We start from the raw sequence: 21,300 nt of genomic DNA on the forward strand, positions 1-21,300 counted from the left end.
TCATCTAATGCATAATGGTATAAAATTAATAATGGGATTAGGATGCCTCAGAAGTAAATTGTCATCACCACTCTTTCAATTCAGGACAATAAAAATGAAATTACTAGAAACCTATGAACAGAATTTTGCTCAGATTATAAGCATGTGGAAGAGAACTATGATGCCTAAACAAAACAGAATACAGAACTGAACAGACTAAATAGTCACATTCCAGGAAAAATTTTGCAACAAAACCACCAGTCTGTTGTTATGTAAGAAAACATTTCTTAGGCCTTTATTTACAAAAGCTTTAAAAACAAATACCCTCTGTTATGCAAATTACTTGTTTAAAAAGGACTGCCCAGTTACATCATCATAATTCAATGAGAGAAAGGTGTTTGATCTTTTGCTTTTAAGTACAAGATAAAACAGAATATTTGGTGAACATTTGGAGATTTTTCTACCATTGATTTCTGTGTCACACACACGTGCGCACACGCAGACACACAATGTCACACGTTCCATCATTTCAGGCCAGTATTTAGCTATTCAATACCAAAACTCCTTCCTGCACAACTGCTCTGTATACATGCTATGCAGAGTTGAGAACATACTCCAGGGTCCTTTAAAACAATATATCTAAAATATATTGTAAAATATACTCAAAAATAAGCTAGCATTACACTCCTCAGGTAACTTTATTAGCTGTAAATTATTCATATTTTGTTGTTTTACAACAAGTATCTGTAACATCTGTCTTTGTAACAACTACAAAAAAGCATGATTTAATTGTCCTTCTAATTCAATATTTCAATTAAATAGTATTTTTTCAGATCTTTGGGTTTTATCTTCAACTAAACTGACTTACAAAAATCATGAAATCAAGTACATAATAAATATGACTTCATAAAAAATATCTGAGGTGCACATTACTAGAATAAAAGCTAGGAGGTTAATCAAGAGAAGCGTGCCATTACAAGACTTCTACTTTTCCAATATCCTTGAACTCTCAGCTTAATGGCAAAAAGGCTAAAGTCATAGCTGTTCTTTTCCTGAAGGGTGTAAAGCTGTTTTTTCAAGCCTCTTTCCCCCATCACAGAGCGGTTTTAAAGCAGCAGGCCAAACAGCAGTTGACACGTGCAGGATGTGTTTGAAGATGACTGAACAATAGTAAAATAAGAGCAGTTACTATGATTTCAGTAGTTTGTTTCGCTTTAACAAACAGAGATTACGGGTTGAGATGCCAAGGAAATACAGCTTGAAGCTGCTGAACTTGGCAGATGATTGTTTTCTAGCTGAGGGCAAGAGAAAAAACCAAAACAAACTTCAAATAAAACAGAGGATCTGAGTCAGTCTCTCTCTAAAGTGCAAATTTGATGGTCCACAATCTTGAATAGCTAAAACGCCTGCATAGTGGAAGGAACAGACATGAAGGGGGAAGTTAATTACAATCAGAGCCAATTAACTGAAGAAGGGAGGGGAAAGGGACAAAAAACTGGAAAAACGATATAGGTAAGTTTACCAGACTGTTCATTATGATTCAACTTTCCCCTTCTCTCTTCCACACTGATCCTATACATGCTTCTTTACAAATGGGCTAGTTAAGAGGCCAAAATGTAACCCAGAAAATTTTTTCATATCAAGATCAAAATCTGTGATAGGAACAGTCAAGTTTAGTACATAGAAAGGCAGAAAAGAAAGAGTACTGAGAAAGGGGGGAAAAAAGCCTTATTGTCCAAGGGGTTCAGCCAGAGATAAAACCTATATACAAGCATGTGGAGGTCAAAAAGATGGCCTTTCATTTCATGTCATGACTGCTTGTTGGCTTCTTCTTCATAAGCGTTTCCTGTGCCGTTTTGTACATAAGATGAGCCCGAACCAAGGCCATATAAGTGGCCACAATATTTGGCATCATCAATGTGATCTTCAAAGAACATCTAAAGAGTTAGAAGAGAGACACAAATTATTAGAAAAGGTTCAGTTTAAATAGAACTATAGAAAGGCTTTGTAATGTTACTTTCTTTTTGAATAAGATATTAAATCCCAAGGTGCAAAAGATGATATAATTAACATAGTAATATGCTTAATCTCAACACATTATCACAATGTGCTGTATGACACAATTTTTTAAAACTGTCAAGAAATATAATCAGTCTTACTGTGCACCCTTCCCAATGAAATGGTCAAATGCAATGTTTTCATAATTTTATATTATTAGTCATCACTCACTTTTCTTCAAGTGCAACAAGGATATTTCTCCACTTGATTTCTGTGGTGTTTCTCACAACAGCCCTATGCTTAGCATCCATCATCAGTGTCTGTTTTCTTACCTACTCCTCAGTGTAGGGTTTTCACCACACTCTGACTTGAAAGGCGGTATGTCCTAATTTATATTATAAAGGTTTGGAGGTGGGGAGGATGAGCACAAAACCCATTATGGACTTTGGAGAAATGCAGAAAGATGTATTTCCAGCTCTTCACAGGAGGGGACTTCATTTAATAAGGAGTAAAATTTTGTACTAAGATTGAATTTACACCTTACAAGTCTAAATTGCAAATGGAATCCTTCAGTGGAAGACATATGAAACCTCATGATGTTCTGATACTCTACCTTCTAGACTTAGGTTTTCAAGCACAAAACCACAAATTGTGTCACAAAAATAAGACCACACACACACACACACAAATTTTTCACTCTAAAACCTTCATGGCAACCCTGGACACCGCTGTGGTTGACATGCTGAGTCATCATCAACATCAGAAATCTAAGACAGGCAGAAGTATGCAGGAACAGAATGGATGCAATACACAATTCTAAATATAGAGGCCTATATATACCACACAGGCTCAAAACTTCTCCCTTCAAGCTTTCCTCTTAGTAGCACAGTCAGGATGGAAAGGTCCGTACTGCAGGAATCAGAGACTTCAATTAAAAGTTTTAAAGCCCCACGTAGTTTTTAAAGAAATTAACAGGTAGGTGTCAGAGACTGAAACAGTTAATGATTTATGCATTCAAGGAGACTTCTGCAGGCTTTTGACCTCTGATGGGCAGCTGGACCCATCCCTCCCTCCAGTGCTGAAGGTGTCAAGCCCTGAAAAGGCAGGACCTCTGATGGCCCATCAAAGCCCATCCCCCCCTCTACCAATCTAAAAAGGTGGGAACCAGGCCAGACACAGAAACTCTGCGCAGGCCCAGGGAGAGTTTGGAGGCTCGAGGCATGGCCCGTGACACTGACCATGGATACAATAACTCGTAACTTCTTGGGGTGTGGGGGTTTCCCTCCTTCACCCCCAGCAGATCAAGGCCACCACTTCAACTGTCAGACATGGAAGCGGCAACTACCAAGTGTCATCGCTGGACCCCATGGGCGGTGACTATATACGTTTTGTCCACTCTCATCTTTTCTTTTTCCTTACTCTCCCTTACTCTTATCCTGTCTTTCTCTCCCCTATGCATTTTCTCCCCCCCCAAAGGTTATCTCTGTGCCACGTTGTTATATGACAACACCCAAACTGCTAGCATACCTGTTGATACAGAACTGTTAAAATAAACCTTACCAATATATGTTTTCAGACACCAATTATTCAGTGTCGTTTCACTTTAATCCACCCCAAGGGAATTATTGATAAGAACCTGGGTTACCCCCCTCCCCTTTTTCTGGGGCGGGTCGTAACAGTAGGAAAACCCCAAAACAATTCTACTGTTGTAGTACCATTATTTAAGTATTTCTGATGGAAAGAAAAAGAGCAGTAACTTTTTTTGGCTGGCACTCCAAAATCCAGCAAGCAAGTTGCAGCTCCTTCACAGTAATTAGCAATTTTGTACCTCTAAAAGCACTGTAAAATGAAGACTTTTCAGTTAGAAATACATTTTTAAATACTGAACTCTCCTGAAAAGGCTTTAAAAATCAACATTTGATGTACTTCTCTCTGCTTACTACTGCATTTTTATTTAGAAATGCTGTATTTGCAAAGAATATCCACAAGTACTGGGAAAAAACCCAAACCATGTCTGTTGGCTTAATTAAGCAAGTATTTTGCACTAAAAAGCCCTCAAAGATTTCCTGGTAAAAGCTTTTGGTAAACTGGTGCTGCCTCACCTTGAATATTGTGTGCACTTTTGGGCACCACAATATAAGAAAGATATTAAGCTATTAGAGAGTGTCCAAAGGAGGGCAACAAAGATGGTGAAGGGCCTTGAGGGGAAGCCGTATGAGGAGCGGCTGAGGGCACTTGGTCTGTTCAGCCTGGAGAAGAGGAGACTGAGGGGAGACTCATCACAGTCTACAACTTTCTCATGAGGGGAAGAGGAGGGGCAGACACTGATCTCTGCTCTGTGGTGACCAGTGACAGGACCCGACGGAATGGTCTGAAATTGCATCAGGGGAGATTTAGGTTGGGTATTAGAAAAAGATTCTTCACCCAGAGGGTGGCTGGGCACTAGAACAGGCTCCCCAGGAAGCTGTCACAGCACCAAGGATGAGAGAGTTTAAGAAGCGTTTGGATGATACTCTCAGGCACATGGTGCGGCATTTGGGGATGGTCCTGTGCAGGGCCAGGAGTTGGATTTGATGATCCTTGTGGGTCCCTTCCAACTTAGGATATTTTGTGATTTTGTGATCTCATTAAAGAAACTATTATGACTTTGAACCCTTTCCTCTATAAAAGTAATCTGAAAGGTTGTATCTTCTTAAACATGATTATCACGTATTTCCCTTTCTTTGCTTTCATTTCATTTCAAATTCAAGAGTGAAAAATTAACCAGTTAGCTGCACTGGGTTTGGATCATACCAAAAACATAATCCTCTTTATTACATCTGTAGCCCATGACCTGCTTGACAACTACAACAGTTCCAGCAGAGGCAGAACAGTGTTAGGATGAGCAAACCAGCTTAAACTACATCATTTATTATTCACCAGCTGTCTCACCAGTATTTGTCAGAATCTTGTGATCATCTTCTCCTTCATACAAAAGGCTGCATTACAGAAGGTAGACACCTCAGCCTACAGTGCTTAAAATTATTAAAAGATGAGGTTTGATATTACCATCTATTTCGACATGGTAAATGACACTGAATTGCTGGCAGAATGCCATGTTCTGATGCACTGGCATTTGTCCAGTGAACTGCTTTCCAGAAGAGGCCTGTTCAGTATTTGATTGTTCTGCTAATGCAAAATATCCTAATATCTTCCTGTTGTATGCGGACAAGCAGCAAGGAAGTGCGAAGCTTATAAGAGCTGATTTTCCCTGCTGTAAACCCTGAATTAATTGACTAATAAATAATCTTTTAGAACGTTAGCAATCTATGTGTCGCTTAATGGTAAGGAAGAAGAAACACATGGAAATTCTCCACAACAGCCTGAAAGTCATTACTTAATATACCCGTGGCCTGAAAGTTTAGCTAGAAGTGGCTAGTCAACACTCCTTCCCCACCTCTCAGCCTGTCACAAGCAGCAGTGCACACCAGCTGGGTATTACACTGAGCAGAAGCTCAAAAAAAAAAAGTTGGTTTGAGCATAGTCTCCCAGAAAGAAGTCTGGCTCCAGCAGCTCATTACTCACTGCAGCGCCCACCTAAAAAAAGGCACCCTCCAAAACAGGTAAGGAAAAAACTCCAAAACAAAATTCACAAAAAATCCAAAAGCCAGGCACAGGCTGGAAATGTGAAGCAATAGTCACAGCAGCTAAGCAGGGAATCAGTACAGGTGGTCCACACTTACTCTGGGGAAAATGCAGGTAAGTCTTATTTCTGTCAAGAAAGGATTGACCCCTAAAGCCCTTTAGAGACCTCCTTAAAATACCACAGACTTATCAGAATCAGCAATTCTGTGTGACTATCACAGCACGTTACAATCATGGAAATAAAAACAGTACATTCACCTACTTCTCTCATTTTGAAAAAGGCCATTCCTGTGAGTAAAGAATCGGATCCTGCCTGATGCTGTGGTCCTATCCTTTCCAGCTCTAACTGCTCAGCCACTTCTTGTAATCCACCCTGAAAAACAAAACATTTTTGTTAACTGCTAAAAAAAAGTTACATCAAAACTGAACTGCTATACTTGGGAAAATCTGTTACACAGGTCATACAACCTCAGGTATATTTTAACATTTGCTCAGTTGTTGAAAGAGTGATTGTACTAGATTAATTGACACCTGGAGAATCAAACTTTCTGTATCAATAGCAGCATTAAAATCCTGTTAGAATTGATTAAATAAGACAGTATCTGTAACCAACAAGACTACTAATGGTCCAGTTTGTCCAATAACCAGATGATACTACTTAACAATTTCTTCAAGATGTTGAAAGGAGGACTGGCAATGCTTAAGAACAAAACCAGGTGTTCCTATACTTCTATTTGAACAAAAGTGTAAAATGACATTTTTGCCTTTTAAAAACACAACAGTTCAAGCGCTTACAAATGACATGCCTGTATGCTTCCATATGTTAAAGTGTCTAGGCTTCCTCTGAAACAGACCTCTTTCTCCACACTAGCCTTTCAACAATTAAGCTGAGGGTTTTTCCACATCCCTTCACAAAACCCAAGAGGATTCTTAAGTACCTAGAATGCTACAGGAAGCCCAGGAATATGTTAGACCACAGATATATAGAATCCAGGTGGCAAAGTTAAAAGAGGAAGGTAGTGCTCCCTCCATCTCTATAGGACATTCTACCCCTTTTAAAAGTTTGTTTCATTAACTGCTGTAAGAGAATAGGGGAAAAAACATGCAAAAATAATCCATCATCTTGCAACTAGTTTTCTAAGATACTAGAGTCCTACGGTGTAGCCATCTTTAACAGCTTTTCTGTTAAAGATATATATTTAACAGATGCGCAACAAAACCTATTTCTTAAAAAAATTATATAAATATCTGACATACAAAAAGGGAACAATTTAAAATGGTAACTGTCCATTTTGAATGTTGATAGAACAGGACAGATTGTGAAGCTGTAGGCAACACACCAAAGCTGCAAATCGCATCTGCTCTAAAAGATAAAACTTCTTTAGTTTTGAGACAAATTTTCTTCCCAATAAGCTGATGTGAAAAACTGTCCCCTTAACTGCAGAGTGACTAAATAAACCCCCTTTTAGTGTCCGCTCCAAAACAGTAGTAACTGCTACATGTGGGAGCAAACCTGTCAGAAGTTGGTTTGGTCATACATAGATAACACTGATCAGTTGAAGGACAAACGTTACACTGTAACTGCAATCTTTTAATGCTGTGAGCACATGATTGTACAATTCTTTTTTTAATTCATTAAGCTAAAAAGCTACTGGAAAGACTAAAACACATGCACAGTCTTTAAGGTCTAGAAAGATTAAAAAAAACCCAGACCGACAAAATCCTCAGTGCTGCCATAAGCTCTGTGAGGCAAAAATGTTGCACAGAGGCAATGCTTTTCAATGCCTAGAGTTCACTTTCCTTGCACTCTTTAACCTGTTTCAAGTAGGTAAAGGGAAGCAAGAGGCAAAAGCACAACAAGTCAAATGTAAAATTCATGGAGCAATAAAGTAATCTGACCTGAAATTCAGATCAAACATTACGAAAATTCCCATGACTCTTACGGCAACAGGTTTGGGTCCACATTTTTGTTTTTAAAAAAAAAAAAAAAAAAAAAGAGGAATCTTCAATAATAACATTCCAAAGTAACACCTACAAACCGACAGCACTGGTATAGCTAGATTTATTCTGTCTTAAGCAGCAGGAATACAGTTTACAAAAGTTTAAGGTTAGTCTATATGCTTTACAGTTAAGTCCTGAAACTGGTTTGTTTTATGTGCTTAGAGCATTTGAACACTGCAAACTTGCTTGGTTAACACTCTCAAAATCATGCTGAGGGTTGGTGGCCAGCAAGGAAAAGAGTTCATCTCAGGCACAAGTATATTCTCTGCATTCTAACTCCAATAATGAGCTGCTAATTCACCACAGCAGTTAGACCCAAACCGTTTTAAAGGTACCAGTTTCTGCTCCTAACTCTCTGCTTCGTCAAGCTGCAAATTAGCAGTGCCTCATTATCAAGTTCTGCTAGCTGTAAGACTATCTACTCTACCTCCAAATAACTTTGAAGAACACTCCAGAATAAAAATCAATAATATTTACACAGCAGCTGCAAGCTCTAGAATGCAGACTTAGTAATACAAAAATTACAGTAACAGCAGCCTACCAAAGAATGCATTGAAAATAGTGCTTTTAATGGTGTGTGTATATATATTTGTAAATATATACCATTTTTGTGTGGAACTTCTTGGTCTGTAAGTGCAATAATTACAGAATAAAATCTGGCTGTCTCTGAAAATGTCATGGTTTAAGAATGGTATTCTCCAATTTAGTGTTCCCACTGAAACCACTCCAAAACACACACCACTCACTCACTCCTCACTGCCCTTCCCCTGCAGCAGGTTAGAAAGGAGAATTGAAGGCACGAAAGGTAAAGATCACAGGTTGAAATATGAACAATTTACTGGAAAACAGTAACGAGCTAAGAAAATGCACAGTAAGAGCAACAATACTTGTGACCGCGTGCACAAGACACATTACTGCTCACCCTGCAGAAACCCCTGACAATATCTGACTGCTCCCTCTGCTATGCTACTCCACCACAGAAGCGAGCTCTACCCCCTGACTCAGAAAATGATGTTAGGTGGTACAGATTAACCTCTGTGTCCTACCCATGCCCCTCCTGGCTACTGTAAAAAATGTGCTGACCAGAATCAGGACAGAAAATTAACAGGCTATTGAGATTCTCCTTCAAGCACGCCTTTTGCACTCCAGCTAAGTACACTTCACTCTTGGAGGAGAAGGACAAGTTCTTCCCATATTCTCACAGCATCGGCCTTCCAAGAAAAAGGCCACAGAATGATTTACATAATCACACAACCATGGTCAACAGCAAATCCAGTTCAAATTCTCATTTCAGGGCACATTCCCAGAGTTCACTGTTCTGTACAAACCCACATATTAAAAGCAAGTTTCTGACAAGGTCAATCAATCTACATTCCTTAGGATTGCCACTACTATCAAAAGGTTTGGAATTGTCTACATAAATTGTCTTTTTTTAGAGAATAAGTAAGTTTAACTTATACTACATTAGTATCTCCCAATCTGCATGCCAGTAAAGTCAGAATAATATACTATATTCCACAAAAAAAGCATCAAACATCTTTCCAATTCTGAAACATATTTCTCTTTCCAATGTCAAAAATCTTTTTGGGTTGTGTGGGAACAGAGAGTGGGAGACCTATAGCAGGTCAGTGACTTTGATATGAAAAATAGCTTAGACGAGTCAATAAAAGACAATGGCACAGCTGTTCAATTCACTGTTCAATTCATTAGAGATTGAAAGTGACCCACATTAGGAGACAGTGCATGCATTTTTAGAGTCACAACACTGAATGTTTAGTAATTTGTTTCAGGCAGCTTCTCTCAGTACAGCTCAAGTCCACCATCATTTCATCACTGGTAAATTTGGAGGGGTAAGATAGTCCATTCCCCTTCCCCTGCTGTCACTATTAGTCTGCAGATGAGGTGACAGGATCAAAATTTACTGCAGGAAAGCTGATCTACATATTCAACTCTAGAAAAAAAAAAAAAAACACCCTTGTTCTTATGGTTTGCCGAAATAAGACCTCTGAAGGTTTTTCCTGTCTTCCAAAAGATCTTAGTGTCTCTAAACAATGCAAGTTACACACAACTATGTCTTAATGAAATGTTAGGAACTGAATCCTCTCCTCCCCAAACTCACTGGGAATGTCACCTCTGGAATAGTGACACAGAACATCAATCTGTTACCTTTTCTATGTCACTAAATTTAGAATTTACATTCTGTTCTTGCTAAGTGTGTCACCACCACTAAGACACCAGATGCTTTACTTTGCTTTATCAGGAGTGAGAAAATGAGGTTTTTGGGTTTTTTTTTTGGGGGGGGCCTCCTCCCTACCCCTCATTTAAGACTTCTGAAGTTTAGGAGTATTTAATTTTTGTTCCCGGCCTCCATGAAGAAAAACTGCTTCTAAGATGTTCTCCAATACTCAGCCATTTGTACAGCTGATTATATCAGTAACAACTGCAGACGAGCGCAGACAGCCACACTTTTCTTACTAACTGGAAGGGTGGTCTACATTTTCATCATTAATTTCATTAACAAAGTTAATTTACTTCTCACACAACTAGGTTATACTCAAAGTGACACACTCTTTTCTCAGAAAGAAACAGAGGCCTATAAACAGCACACAGATCACTTGCTCAGTACAACAAAGTGGTAAGCCATTCCTTAGTTAGGATTTGGTTTTACTAAGGTGAGTGTTCTCTTCTTCCTGCAGGTTTTCATTAAGAAAGCCTAGAAAGTTACTTTCCATAAGAGCAACAATGCACCTCATTCCAGCAGTAGTCCAGTTCTTTGGCAAGTAAGGCAAGTACTTTTAGCATCTTTCTTTCACTTGTTGTCTTCCCCTTCACATAATCAGTTCCAGTTCCCATTAATTCTCCAGTCCAATAAAGTATCCAAATTTCATGCCTGACAGAGTAAGCCAATTAATAGCCCCACTGGCCTGACATGACAGATTAGTTTCTAGTTTGTTTTTTTTTTCCTAGAAGTCACATGTTGTCCCTGAACATATGCTGTTGTTTATCTTTCGTTATAGGGCCATTTGAAACATTCTTCATTCCATTCCTCTTCCCAAGACATTTCCACATCATCTTCATTGCAATTACCTTTGCCTAGATGACTGCAGTCCTTTAGTGGGCTGCACAATAAGGAAATAAGAGTATATGAAACCTATCAATTCTCATGGCTAAGGAAATGAAGAATTAATTCCAAACATGGGTTTATCATCTATCAACAAAGCACTGTAAATACAGTACCGTGATATTTTTAACTGGTAAGTAGTTATAAAAATAGATTTGTGCTCCTGCCTGCTTCTAAAAATTGCCTTTAATATTAAACATACGAAGCTTGAGACAAGAGTGCTCAGTAGGCATTATCAGAGCAAAACCAGACAATAAAAATATAGAAAATAAGTATTTTTAAGCACAAAGTACTCTGTCTCCAAACGCAAAATTTGTTCTGAGATATTAACAGATTACTTACCTTCAGGTTTTTGCAACTCTTCATGAGATATTTTACATCATAGATGACAGGGAAAAACAACCGCAGTATCTCAAAGAAGTCCAACTCTTCCTCAGGTAAATTGGAGTTTGTCAGGATTTTGATTAGATAGCCAAAGTCATATCCGCTGCAAATTAATAACAAAAACAATATAAGCAAATAACTTCTCACTTCCAACATCACGACTTTACTGCACATTAACTGGACATTTTGCTTGATTTCAATGCAATTAAGACCAACTTCTATGAAAAAAATAAACCTCAATGTAAATGGCCCCATTGCAGATTCCAGGAAAAACATTTTAATTTAGTCTGCATGAGGCAAAGTGAAGAAGCAAAAAGATCTGCCTACAGGAGTTTCTCTAAATCCTGAGATAATGTAGTGCTGCTGGGTCTTCATCTGATAACAAGAACTCACACCAGAAAGACTGTTAAGCTGGTTTCTTTCACACAGACTGGAGTTTCTCACTACAAACTGAGTGAGACAGAGAGAAACGTCTACAGTTCTTGAAATCCAAAAGATGAGTTTCCAAAGCCAATGCATGTTTATGCCTGGAAGAAAGTTTAAGCCTCAGCAAAGAAGAAGAGGGATTATCTTTAATTTTGCCAATTAAATCTGCACATAGACAACTGAAAAAATTAATAGCTTGTAGACTATTTCTCTTTCTGGAGGCAATGACAAAACAAGTTGGAAAAATTTTTGTGCGTACATGTAAGTCTGCAGGAAGCAGCAAGATAACTGAGCAGTACACATTTGTTAGAAGGAACTGAGGTATTATATTGTGTGCATGGTGGAGAGAAGAGTTTGGGAAGGCTTCCTCCTCAATAGCTTGATTGAAGAAAGAGAACATTGGAATGAGGTGTGGCAGTAAAAGGAGAAACCGCATACTTTTTACAAAGGGTTATGAGAGGAAACAAGAGTGCTTAAAGTATAGGAAAGACAGATTTCAGGTATTAAGCAGGACTTAATACCACAACAAAAAGCAGGGATAACTAGGTACACTTTTCCCTAGGAGGGCAGCAATTACAAACCAGATTATTCATGACCTGATCACGAATCTGATCTGTTCTGATCCCTCGTACTTGCAGGACTGCTCATGCACATATGCACTGAACTAGATAAAGGACTGATATATTCTCTTCTAGGTTATTAAGTTTGCATTGAATCAAACCAGTTCCTAGATTTTACTGACATACATAAAAATGCCTGTACTAACAAAGAAGATGAAAACACACAGCAGGGCTGCTTCTACTGAAGGCTGCATCAGTTCTGCTATTTAAGGAACCTTAGCATAGAGCTGAGAGCTGATTCAAGTGAACAGGTGGCCACCACAGACTCCAAATTCCAAGTTTAAGACTTTGTGTTCATTCTTGATTACACAAGGATCATACTCAAACCCAAGAATTTTGCAGCTTGGTAAATACTGACCAAGATCTTTAACTGTGAGATGAGTAATAGAAAAGACAAATCAGTTAAGAGCACTGTACCGCTATCCTGAGGATATTTAGAATCCACAAACGCTGGTGACTTCTGATGTAGGCTCAAGGCTTCAGCTTGCATACTCAGTGTAAATAGGATTATTTTTGTATCTTTTCTATATATATAAGGTTCTCTACATCTTTATATTATGAATTTCTAGACAGAGGGTAGAAAAACCTTTAACATATAGGAAACAGTCCATTCATTCCCAGTAAGTCCATTCATATACGACATACAAGAGATACAGACTATTGCAGCCCTCCCACAGGGCTTTCCAGTACTCTAAAAATTTCATGTTGAACAAATCCTGCACTGCATCTGGTGCTTTGAAGCTGTGCTGGCTGCCCTCCAATCTCCACAGCAGCAGCCACTGGCCAGGGAGCAAAGGAGCCAAAGATAAAGAAGGATTTCAGTCGATTCTTACAAAGTAAAAATTGCAGTATACTTGGCAAAACAGTAGCTTGGAATTTTATTAGATCATCTGAAGGGGGAGGGAAGGTGGGAAAACCTGGATCAGCATAAAGCCCTCTATAGAAAAAAAATAAAAAAGCCACATTAGCAAAAAGGCTGTTCAAAAAGATGCAAAAAAAGACTGTTCAGGATTAAGGAGATTTACTGCTCTAGAGACTAGAGTTTATTAACTCACTGAACTCCTGACACTGATCATCCTCGTGGCTCAAACGTAACAGTCGTATTAAAACTCTTAAAGCGAAAAAACCCCAGTATTTGTGCTCCTCCTCTTCAAAAATATTTGATTTCTCTTCTAAAAAAAATTATGTACAAGACTGAATTACTAGAAAACAGAGATGCTCTTAAACACTTATACTTTCTCTTGAGAAGGAAGTCCTGCACAAAAAGAAAAGTCAACATGCATTTACTATTCACATATTGAGAGTGAGCAGGCTACCACAAATGTGCAGTTTTGATTGAGAATTACACACTTTCTTCTCTGGGAGACTGTAGCAGATCCAAGCTTACACAGGCATAAAAACTGTCACTCCAATTCAAGACTAAGATATACCCAGTTAAAAACATTTTGAATGCTAACAGAAGGCTAAGAAAGTCCATGGTGAGCAATTATGTAATTACCTGCTCATTAAAAAAGTTTTTTTCTAATACTCTAACAGGCAATTAGTGGTTGGTTTATACCCTGAAGCACATAGGCTTCCTTTCCTTAAAAGCCTTTCTCCATTTCTAATATAATCACCTGAAGTTGCTTAGTGCAGCGAGCCAAAATCCATGGAGCTATACAACATAAGCACTCCTACAGACATTTGTTTTGTTTTTTCACTGAACATGGACAGCTGTAGGCAACGAGACCATAGAGAAGATCAAACAGACCTGTATTTCTTTCCCTTCCTATCCAAAATAATTCAGATAGCTAATTAACAATGAAGTCTACTCAAGCACCAAGTCTCTAAAATAAATCAAAACCTCTGAGAGCTGAGAGAGCTTTACTTCATTTTATAATGAGCTAACAGATATAGACACAAATGATTACTGAAACACAACAGCTTGGAACTTTCCAGCATCCCAAAAACATGCGTTTTTTTGTTTTCAAAAAATCATGTTTTCACAGACCCTCCAAAGGTAGACAGAGGAGGCTGCACACAGGTGGACACTAAAGAGCTTCAGCAGAGCAGTCAGCTGAACATCCACAAGACCAGCATTTGAGCTGTTTCTTTATAACTTGCTAGACTGCCAAGCACTCACAGCTCTTTTGACTGTGACAAGGATCAGAAATTCAGGGCTTCTTCCCCCCTCCTCTCTCATTGACTCAAGTACATTTTAATGCACACACACGCTCAAAAGATTTGATGGAGTTGCCTATGCAGTTGCAGTACACAAGAACTGATGACAGTGCAAATGTTTCTTCACTCATGTCTGTCAGAACTGCAGGTCCCATACAGATTTGCCAATATATGTCAGGATGCCAAGGCAGCTATATCAAATGCAGAGATAAAAAGCACACAAAGAAAACTATTTGAGAAGCGAAGAACTTAGAAATAAAATGCATAAGAGTTCAAGGAAATCAAGGACTGGGAAATAAAAACCAAACCATAACCTCACAACAAGGAAGGAGTAATTCCCCTCTGTCCACTTCCTATGGGACTTAAATTTTAAGGGTTAGTAGTAATTAAAGCATTTTAAGGAAATGGAAGCAATAGCAGAGTCAGCAACTATCAAGCACAGCTTTTTCAGTAGTCAAAGAACTACTGCATGAGGGCCTACATGGAAGAAATTTTCAGCTGACCGTCCTGTTGATAGAACATAATCACAATCAATCTAAAATATATTTAGAAACAGCTATTCACTATTCTTTGTGGTACATTTTATATGACCTGTGCTCATTTATAGCTTTGTGCAATCTTGGTTTCCTCTGAACATAACCCACTTACTCCCAGGTGCTCAAGATAGTATCAACAAGCCCTGGCAAAGACCAAAAGGCTTTAAACACTCTCTGATAATCAATGTTTGACAAACATTTGCTGGAATAGCTGTCTTAAGAAGATTTCTAAAGACATGTTCAGTGAAATACACAACAGAAACCGATTTTAGTACAGATGAAATCCTTCACAGGCTAAACCAGTAAAAATGGCATTATTGCACACAGTTTGCACTACACTTTGACCAGCCTATTAGTCAGGAATTACACATGCTAAATATAAATATGCTTAAAAAAGAATCCTTACTGTAGAAATGGCTCCAGTACACCTTATACTGGGCCCTTAAATCATCAGGCAATATTGGAAAAACACCATTTGGGAGCTGAAACTGCTTCAACATGCCAGTCTGCTGAGGCACCAGTTACATGCACAACCCGCCTCCCCTTCTCTTGAACCATCCAAGTTATATTTCTCAAGTCAAATGTTAATCACAAATATACACATATGGGCCAATAATAACAGGTTTAAGAAGCTGAAAAAACCTTAATTCACTACTTTGGCCTTTGTAATTATTTTGAAGTAGTTTATGGCATTCTTGTTGCAGTATTCTTCCACAAGGTGCCACCCCAGTAGTAAGATAGCAAGAGTAAGATTACTTTGGAGTCATATTGTGAGTTGAGACAGCTGTAAGTGGAAGATGTGACAAATGTCCTCAGAGGATCCTTCTTTTTTTAACTGTCTTTTCTTTCCAACCTCTCTCCTTTGGAAACTTAGCCTAACACTTCTTTCTACAAAACAAATCAAAACAATGACTTCTACAACAGAATGTTATATGCACCCTTTTTCTACCACTTTACATTCCTTACCAAAGCAATCCTTATTTTTCAGTTGGTTTATAGCATAAATACCTCTCTAATTCCATGTGACTTTGTCTCCTCCAACATTTAATACTTACGGATGAAGAATCAGATTTTTTTCTAATTTCATCATTTACATATTACCACCCACCAATATAGCACGAGTGATAAACATGAATAAAGCTGTAAGGAAACTAGTCTCAGCTAAAACATTCACTCTACCTTTGCTAAGTTCCTTAGCAGCCAGAATTTAAGACGTTAATTCAAGGGCATTACATAGCAATAAGCCTTTAAAGACACCGCTGCTTGCAAAAAGTCCAAATTATCTCTGGCACCTAGTTGGCTACACAATGACCACTGCATATATTTTAAAGTATTAAAAATCTTACTACCACTCAGAAATCTTCTGTATCTTGACAGATTCATAGAGATTTAGGATTCACAATTCTATTTCTACTTGAAATATGGGTTCCTGTGATAGAATAAACAGCAAGATATATTCATTACTGCAACTAGAATTAAGGCTTATCGGGGATCTCCTTCTAGGCTGACTAATTTTTGGTGCCCAGATTCCCAGGAGACTTACAGCAAATTTAGAAGTGTTGTATAAAACTCTTCACTGATAATTCTGCAGTGGTCTCTCCCATAATTTGCTCCACAGTTGCTTAGGAATAGCTCTCCCATCACTGTCACCGCTATTACCTGCACGTGTGCAGCGCCACCAGCCGGCCGAGGACTCCCATATCTTTCGGCTTTACAGTTTCCTCTTTACCGTGTCAACATCAAATGTAAAACACTAGTACCTCGCGTACCCTTTATTCTCCATTCACAGAATGGTGTTAGAGGTATTACAGCAGAAATATTTTCTAACTCTTACCAGCTAAGCTATGAGCTACACACACCATCAGATGCACAGCACTTAAGCCCAAGAAATGTGAAATCTAAGCTCTAGAGTTCAATACACAATGTTGAAACCCCAAATACTTAACGTGCAGAATTTACCTATGAAAGGAAAGCCACTTGACTCCTTCACACAGTACAACTCCTGATGTCATGAGCAGTTCTGCAAAATACTGTGTCTCAATTCCCTCTTCTTCATGCTTTTTAAACTGGATACCAGATGTCGTCAACAGTTCAATAGAGTCCTGAGCATACATATCTTCTCTAAAAACAGAGAGGAAAAGTAAATTTCCAAAATCTACAAATCTCAGTTATTATAAACCCGGTAACATCTCTTTTTTGGTATTTATTCCACAGACTTCACTAGCATAGAGCAGGAGCAACTTGACTTTGTTCTGGGTTAATTACAAAAATCAACAGTTTTTTCAAAGCATTTTTTTACCTTAAGTAAAAAAATTCCCAGCACCTCCATCTATGCCATCTTCATAAGAAAACCTAGTTCCTGCTTCTCTTCCAGTTATCTATAACCCCTCTTCTGCAAATCTACAGAGGAAAGTGAATCTGTGGATCTTATTCAGTAAAGTATCTGTATTCATTACTTGAGCTGTGACAAATTACATGTAACAGCTGAAACACTAACACATTTCATTACAGAACTAGGAACAGTACTCTCCAGATCCCAGTGCTGGATAATATTTCCCACAGGTTTTTCATGATTTAAGCGTACGTAAATGTTTAGACACACGTTCATCAAAACTTCCTTCTTGCTACAATTGAAAATTGAGTACTTGCTCCATCTACTCAATCCTTAAAATTCAGGTAGCCTAATGTTTTCTTTCTAAACAACCAATTTCAACTTCAATAGCCATATTTTGGACCTAAAATTTAACAGGATGAAATAAAATTCCTCTATGCCTTGTTTGATGCCCTCTTACTCCTGTATTTATTCCCTTTACCACTAACAATTTCATGAAGTTTTAAGGATTTTATGATGAAATTGATGTTTTGAGGTTTTTCCCCCCTAAAGTTTAATCTGTATCATCATAACAAAAATATAGAATGGTTATCTGAAAAAAAAAAAACCAAACCAAAAAACTAAACATGCAAACATGAGTCTATTTAGATGATATTCATTTTACTCTCTGCAACATAGTATTCCACAGTCTCTTCCATGTAAAGTTTTAAATTTTAGTTAAAAACAACTGAAACAAAACACATCAAAAAATCCAGACAAGACAACTAATATATCAAACTTGACTATTAGAATCAGTCATAGGCTTATATTCCTTATTCCTAAGAGCAAGTCATCATTCATCAGAACATAGAGATACATTCTCAAGATGTGTTGTATCTTTTTTCCTCCCTCCCACACAGATGTTCTTTAGTTCTCCAGCTTTAAGGTATCAACTTCCCAACACCTGTCTATCTCCGTAACACATTAAAGCACCCATCCAAAATAAACCCACAATTTTACAAAAAGGAGTTTTAATTCTAATTGTTGCTCTGCACTAATCAGGTGCACAGTTCAATTAGAGAAATACTTATGCTCTTTAAAAGCACACTAAAACAAGACCTGGCTGGAACCACACATACAAAAAAAAATTACCTTCTATGAACAAACAACAGCTGTTTTGCTTTAGGAGTAGAACACTTGGCACAGTGCCACTTTCCAAAAGGATGTTTAGAAACAGACAAAAATAATTAAGTTCTCCTCCCATGAAAAAAAAAATTATATATATATTTTCATGTTTCACGCAATACTTACCAAGCTTAAGTTTTTCTATAAAATCAGTGAACTAGAAACAAGTTAGTTGGGTGGTTATCTGTATCTTGCTTTACTAAGTCATGTTATCTCTGTAGTATGTGGCACAAATGGATGGAAAACTACTTTTGGTTTCACTTACTTGACATTAAGTAGACCTCTGAAGCTCAGAAAATAAAGTATAGCACAGGCTCTTCTTCCCAGATCACAGTTTGAAGTTATTAATTCACTCCTCTTTCTCCCCTACTTAGTAGGATTAGTATATTCTATCAAGAAAATGGATAGTTTCCATCCAGCATGCATATGGCCAGGTAAGTTCACACATACCAAAATATCAAATCTGCACTTACTTTTCTTTCAAGAGACACTTCAAACAAGACTAAATAGAGTGTGTCAGTGCTCAGACCAAACTGATTTGTGACAAGCCATAGCACTGCTTGTTTAAAAGAGCAGAAAGATCAAGGGAGACAGCAGCAGTTTTCTTCTTTTTAAGAACCCCCACTACTTTGAAAACAAACCTTTTTATCTGCAGGAAAAGAAAGTCTCTTCTCTAAACCTCCTTTGTAGGCTACAGTTTTAACTCATGTATATAAAGTTGTCCAGTTATCAGCTTGTAACAAACTGCCAAAAAACCCCAAGGCTTCAACACTCTTAAATGTGCCCGAAGTGTTTGCACTGATATTCAATAGATAATCAACATACAAAAATCTATCAGACCCATTATGTTTACTTCAGGAAAACAAAACCATCAAGATACTAGTAACTTTGTAAACCACCAGCTAAAGATATAGAGTGCCACATAAGTGTTTGATCCCTGTGAAAAAGGGAGGTTTATGCTTAAAGTTTTATCACTAATAAAAATCACATTGTGAAATGAATAGACTGTAAAAATTAGCTTGTTTTTTAACTAACACTTAAGACAAAATAATTCAGAACTTGCAGGTAACATCTGAAATACTTCCTTAGTCACTTCAGTAACTTTACTTTTCTTTTTCTTCAAGTGTTGGTATTTTCCATTTAAAGTATGTAAACAAACAATATGTGATTTCTGTAACAACAAGTAAGAAGCAAACTAAATTAAGGCAGAAGCATTCTGAAATACTGAACATGAAAGTACAGAGCTAACACATGCACTAAGTATAAACAGGCCTTTTGAAAACTTTTGTTGAAGCCGCTTAGCGTTTTTTGACCAAGTCACCAACAATAAGACAGACTATACAGAAAGGAGGGAAGAAAGCACTTGTTTGGCTGACAAAATCTTCCTCACATGAAGTATCTATGGTATTCCAATATTCCAATCAGACAGATAAAAAGAAAGTTGAGATATGTACAAAAAAGTATATATTACTTATTTTCAGTAAGTCAGAAACATGTTCAGCAGCACAGAAATTGCATACTTACGTTAAGTTAAATTTAAAATTAAATTGCCAAGTTGAAGTTCCTGGAGGATATTCTCCTTGCTCATTCATAAATGTCAGTCCTAGCTGAATTATTTTTAGCAAGTCGACATTGCAGCGCAATAGTTGGTACTGATAGTCTGCATTGCTTCTGAATTCTCCAATTGGCCTTGCAACCACTCCTGGAAATTCTGTGTCCTGCAAGAGCAGAATTAAAACTTGAACAGACAAACATAAAGACTTACATGGCTCATTTGTAATATCTAACAGTTTCACAGCTGAACAGCATGTAAATTTAGCTTTTAAAAAGGTAACAAATCACCATCCTGATGTTCATATACATCAAGAACCCATTATTCTTTCAACCAAATTGGATGAAGAAGTTTAGTGACTCAACTGAAGTTGTGATGGTTTTTGAGATAATTTGCTACAGAGGTCGAGCGCCCACTTACCATGGCTACATAGTTATACTTCCGTATAACTTGACGAATTTTCTTCATCTCTTCATCCAAGTTACAAGCCCAAACTTCACAGATTCTTTGGCTATGGTCTACAGTAGCTGCTGGCATAGTGGGGGGCTTTAGAGACCATACATCAAAAACTGCACTTGAGTGATGATCGGTTTCATAAAGAGAAGTTCAACTGTTTATTGTTTTTAGCCTAAGAGATAAAGAAAGGAAAGCATCAGAGCGTTTTTACTCTTCACTTATCTGAAAAAAAAAAGGCTTTAACCACCACGACCAAGCTTTATTCTTATAGATTTCATAAAAGCAGGACAACACAGCCACCCAAGCCCCGTGAATTTCTGCCGAGTTCAAATTACCACCGGAAACTAAAACCCTACAGTTGGTTAGCAACTATTTCTTGCGCCAAGACGGCAAACCGGGGAGGCGCGATCGTAACGCAGATACCGGAGGGACACCCGAGCACACGGGCGCTGCTGCCCCGCGGGTCGGAAGGGCGCGTTCCCGCGGAACCCTGGGCTGCGTTCAGCCGGGAACGAAGCGGCACACCAGCGTCACGCCAAACCCGGGGGCACCACGGGCGACCTCCCGAGGCGTGCGCGACTCCTCCGGCTCCCAAGGGTTGCGCTGAACCGGCGCGCGGGGACCGACACAGGGACGCGAGCTCGGCCGGCCCCGGCCGCGTTCCCGCGCGTGTGGAAGACCCCGGGAGCGGCGGGAGGAGCGGAAGCCGAGGTATTCCCGCGGGTCCAGCTGCGGTGCCCCCACCCCGCTCACCGCTGGCGCTCGGGCCGGGCCCGGCGGCTCTGGGAGGCCCCGCGCGGCCCCCGCGAGCCGCAGGACGCGCTGCTGCCCCGGCGCCGCCGCCGCGCGCACAAAGCCATTGCGTCATCGCCGCGCGACGCGCCCTTTCCCCGCTCCGCTCTGGTCCAATCGCCGCCCGCTCCGCCCCTCCCCCTGCCCTCACCCCG

At 38.8% G+C, this 21,300-nt stretch overlaps 1 protein-coding gene across 2 annotated transcripts; it reads right to left on the bottom strand.

Annotated features, from left to right (window-relative positions):
- Window positions 1–244: 244 nt before the first annotated feature.
- On the bottom strand, window positions 245–21,205 carry CNOT7 (CCR4-NOT transcription complex subunit 7). Of its 2 annotated transcripts, XM_032686884.1 has the most exons (7): window positions 21,107–21,205; window positions 20,318–20,525; window positions 19,870–20,063; window positions 16,809–16,970; window positions 11,066–11,210; window positions 5,864–5,974; window positions 245–1,916 (listed from the first exon to the last, which is right to left on the bottom strand). In XM_032686884.1, exons 2-7 carry the CDS (start codon window positions 20,432–20,434, stop codon window positions 1,788–1,790), a joined length of 858 nt encoding a protein of 285 aa, XP_032542775.1. In that variant the 5' UTR covers window positions 20,435–20,525; window positions 21,107–21,205; the 3' UTR covers window positions 245–1,787. The 2 variants fall into 2 exon arrangements, with proteins under 2 accessions (XP_032542775.1, XP_032542776.1); XM_032686885.1 differs by lacking the exon at window positions 16,809–16,970 and having other exon boundaries at window positions 21,107–21,189.
- Between the last annotated feature and the right edge of the window lie 95 nt (window positions 21,206–21,300).

The sequence above is a fragment of the Chiroxiphia lanceolata genome, chromosome 4, assembly GCF_009829145.1.
Source record: "Chiroxiphia lanceolata isolate bChiLan1 chromosome 4, bChiLan1.pri, whole genome shotgun sequence".
NCBI classification, from domain to species: Eukaryota; Metazoa; Chordata; class Aves; order Passeriformes; family Pipridae; genus Chiroxiphia; species Chiroxiphia lanceolata.